Below are 4347 nucleotides of genomic sequence, written 5' to 3' on the forward strand. Positions count from 1 at the left end.
GTCGGGCTCTGTGCTGACAGCTCAGAGCCTGGAGCCTGTTTCGGATTCTGTGTCTCCCTCTCTCTGACCCTCCCCCATTCATGCTCTGTCTCTCTCTGTCTCAAAAATAAATAAATGTTAAAAAAAAAAAATAAAAAAAAAAAAAAAAAGAAAGGCAGAATATGGCACCACAGGGTTTCTCTTAAGCAGGAGCACTGGAAGCCCTTTGGACAGAGCCTTCCTCCCTGACCCCTCCTCTTCCCTAACTTCCTGCCCACACAGCCCACCCCATCCCCATTTTGTCCCAACTACCTTCCAGTTTCCATCAGACCCACATACTGCTCTCCTGTAGCAAGAAAAAAAAAAAAAAATTCATCTTGCCAACTTGAAGCAGCAGCTTATCTGGTAACAGAGGCGTACCTTTGTGCTTACAGGGCCACCGGAAACGCTGGCTAGGGCCAAGTGCCAGGACTCTGAGCTCGGTCCTGGAACCTTCCGCGCGCTCCTCCCTCCCGTCCCTTAAACCGCGGACTGGTTTTCATTGCACACATAGACGGTGCTTGGCTGGATTCTCCTTCTGATCCGCTCAGGCACTTTGGGGAGGATCTGGACGGTCTGGGGCAGCAACTCTATGCAGGCCTCGCGGAATTTTTTGATTCTCCAGCAGTAGACGATGGGGTTGAAGACAGACTTGAGGTAGCTGAGCCACAGGACACAGGCGCTGGTGGTGTAGAAGGAGGAGCTACAGTAGAACCCCCGGCTGAACACGGACAGGAGGCTGTAGACCGAGTGCGGCAGCCAGCAGAGCGAGAAGCCCACAAAGAGGATCAGGATGGTGGTGCAGGCCTTGGTCTTGAAGCTCAAGTCCAAGCTGACCTGCTGTTGCCGCTGCCGCCGCCGCAGGCCGGCCCTGGTGAGCTGTCTGAGGTCCAGGCTGTCGGACTGGTTGTGCACGCGGATGGCGTTCTTGCGCACGGTGTGCAGGATGCACAGGTAGGAGCACAGCATGACGCCGAAGGGCACGAAGAACACGGCCACCACCAGCGCCACCACGTAGGCGCGCTCCGCCGCGAACTCCGTGTAGCCCAGCACGCACTGGGGAGCCCGCGCCGGCACCTCCACGAACGTCCGGCCTGCCAGCGACGGGGCCGAGATGCAGAACGACAGCGCCCAGGAGACGGCGATGATCCTCTTGGCCCGCCGCGGGTTCAGCCTGTCCTGGCGTTGGACGATGATGAGAAAGCGGTCCACGCTGATGATGAGCAGGATGGCCACGCCCTCCAGGACAAAAAACCAGTATAGGGTGGCGGAGAGCCGGCAGAAGTAATCCCCAAAGTGCCAGTGGACCGTGATCAGGGTGACGGCCGTGAAGGGCATGCAGCATAAGGACAGCATGATGTCGGAGAAGGCCAGCGTGGCCAGCAGCAGGTTGATGGCGGAGCGCATGGCTGGCCTCTGATACACGATGATGCAGACGACAGTATTGCCCAGGAACCCCACCACGATCATCAGCATCATGATTATTGCCAAGGATATCCTGAGGGGGGCGGGTGGTGGGGTGGCCCCGGAGTCGGACACATTGCTCTCGTTCAGCAGCAAGTACTGGTAGGTCTCGACGGTGGAGCTGTTGCAGGCCATCATGGGAAAAAACTTGGAGCCGGGACAGAAACGACTGGAAGGGCTCCCCTCAGCGCTTTGGTGGCTGCCATTTCCTGTCTGCGGGTTGCATGTCTTGGATCTGGAGGATACTGGAATGGTAGAGAGAGCCGTTTTCTTTGGGAGCACTAGCCAGGATTTGCAATTCATCAATCACAGCCTCATCATCTGCATGACAGCCGACTGTGTCTGCAGCCTCCTACTTGGATGCTCTCTGTAGCCTAGAGCAAAGGCGAGCAGGGGAGAGAAGGGAGTGAGACTTTCCAAGCACGTTTTGAATAGAGCAGTGTTTAGATTTTACAAGTATTCTAAACAGAATGGAGAGAAAGAAGGGCTCGTTGATTTGCCATTCAGGACAAGGCTTGGTATTCACAAATATTATGAGTCTTGTCAAGTAGCCTAGGGAAATCTAATCAGACCTACTTTATGGGGATAAGGACGTGAATCCAGCGTTAGCCAATATTTCTGTGATGAGCATGCATTTAATAACTTTTATGATAAGGAGCCTGGCCAAATGAGCTTTGCACAGGGCAGCTTCCATTAGAATGCCAGCTTCATGAGGGCAGGGGTGTGTGTGTGTGTGTGTGTGTGTGTGTGTGTGTGTTGTTCTCCGCTATATTCCCAACAGAGAAAGAACGGTGCCTGGCACAGAGAAGATGCCCAATGTCGAATTGAAATTAACAAATAAATGGTAGTTGATGCTGCTACTATAATATTTGTTTAACTTTATTTTGAGAGAAATGTAGATTCACATGCAGTTGTCAGAAAAAAATCCAGGGAGCTCTCAGATGCCCTTCACCCGCTTTCCCCTAATGCTAATATCTTAGATAACTGTAGTGCTGCTGAGGATTACTTTTGGAACTGCCAATGGGAAGGAGGAAACTCTCCCTGAAGATAAGCTCTTTTCAAAGACAACATTCAGTTTTATTTCATTTCTCATAGGTGTGGTCAGAACAGTGTTCGGTAGCTCAGGAATGGAGTCAGATTGCCTGGGCTGGGTAAAGCCTGCCTCCGCTACTTTCTGGCACCCTCTGGCAGGTTAACCTCTGCTTGACCTCAGCTGATAGGACCTCCTCATCTATAACATAGGAGTAATGATCAGGCCCCTACAGAGGAGCTGCAAAGATTGGGAGAATACCCATAAAGTGATTTTCACCACGCCTGGATCCCAGACGGCATTCGATCACCCACAGCCCTGAAGGAAACCAATTACAATGTTACAATTGGCTATTGCTTCATTTATAGGTAATACCTGCGGGTGCACCTGAATCTGCCGTATACCTGCCAACAGGTGACGTGGCTCTACCCAGAGCGAGGATGTTTATAGTACGTTTCCCGTTCCCTCACTCCTCACCATTTCCAATACAGGCATGCCTTGTTTTACGGCACTTCCCTTTACTTTACTGCACTTTGCAGATCACTGCGTTTTGTTTGTTTGCAAATCAAAGGTGCGGGGCAATCCTGTGTGGGACGAGTCTATCGGCACCATTTTTCCAACAGCATTTGCTCACTTTGTGTCTCTGTGTCACATTTTGGTAATTCTTGCAACATTTCCAACGTTTTCATTATTACTGTGTTTGAATTGCTGTGATCTCATGATAAAACTTTAATGGGTGAGGAGTTGCTTCTTACGGATGAGCAAAGAAAGTAATTTCTTGAGATGGAATCTACTCCTGGTGAAGACGCAGTGGGGATTTTTGAAATGCCAACTAAAGATTGGGAATATTATATGAACTTAGTAGATACACCAGAGGCAGGGTTTGAGACGATTGACTCCAATTTTGAAAGAAGTTCTACTGTGGGTAAACTGCTACCAAAAAGCATCACGTGCTCCAGAGAAATTGTTCGTGAGAGAGAGTCCATCAATGTGGCAAACTTCATCTTTGTCTTATTTTAAGAAATTGCTACAGTGGCCAGCATGGCAGTGGTGGGGGACAGGAGGAGGAAAAAAAAAGACATTGCCACAGCCACCCCAACCTTCAGCAACCACCACCCTGATCAGCCAGCAGCCATCAACATGGAGACGAGACCCTCTACCAGCAAAAAGATTGTAAATTACTGAAAGCTCAGATTATGGCTAGCATTTTTTATAAAAGCAATAAATTAAATTATGCTAAATTAAGGCATGTACATAGTTTTTTTCAGATATAATGCTGTTGCATACTTAAGAGATTACAGTTTAGTGTAAGCATAACTTTAATATGCTTACAGGAAATTATAATATGCCAGGAAACCAAAAAAGTCATTTGACTCACTTTGCTTCGATATTCACTTTATTGCAGCGGTCTGAAACCTAACCTGCAATAGCTTCGAGGTGTGCTTATATAGCTGATTGGACTGGGCAGATGACCCAAGGGCAGCTAATCCAGAGCCTGGCCACTGATGGCAGAGCTGAAATGCTCTCACTCGCTCAGTGGGAAATGTGACCTAAGAAATAGTGGGTCACTAAAGCAACTGCCCAGAGGGATGTAACAAAAGAATACACAGCAAGAAGCCTTAAGGCCTCAAGGGTATGGTGGATATTCTACCTATGCATCTCTAGAGTTCCTGGCCACTCTCTCCCCTACCTCTGCCTGGGAGACTGGGCTCCCTTGGCCTCTGGTATGAGGGGAGGGACGGACGGTCTTTCTTGCTCTGGCTCCCTTCTACTGGGTTGTGGTTGACAGTGGTTTATTCTTCTCCAAAGCTCTCAGCCTCTCCAGGCAGCCTCTC

At 49.6% G+C, this 4347-nt stretch overlaps 1 protein-coding gene across 1 annotated transcript; it reads right to left on the reverse strand.

The window, feature by feature from the left end:
- Positions 1 to 498: 498 nt before the first annotated feature.
- On the reverse strand, positions 499 to 1632 carry GPR45 (G protein-coupled receptor 45). The gene has a single exon (XM_049650360.1). It carries the CDS (start codon positions 1618 to 1620, stop codon positions 499 to 501), a length of 1122 nt encoding a protein of 373 aa, XP_049506317.1. The 5' UTR covers positions 1621 to 1632.
- Between the last annotated feature and the right edge of the window lie 2715 nt (positions 1633 to 4347).

Source organism: Panthera uncia (genome assembly GCF_023721935.1).
Source record: "Panthera uncia isolate 11264 chromosome A3 unlocalized genomic scaffold, Puncia_PCG_1.0 HiC_scaffold_11, whole genome shotgun sequence".
In the NCBI taxonomy this organism is placed as follows: domain Eukaryota; kingdom Metazoa; phylum Chordata; class Mammalia; order Carnivora; family Felidae; genus Panthera; species Panthera uncia.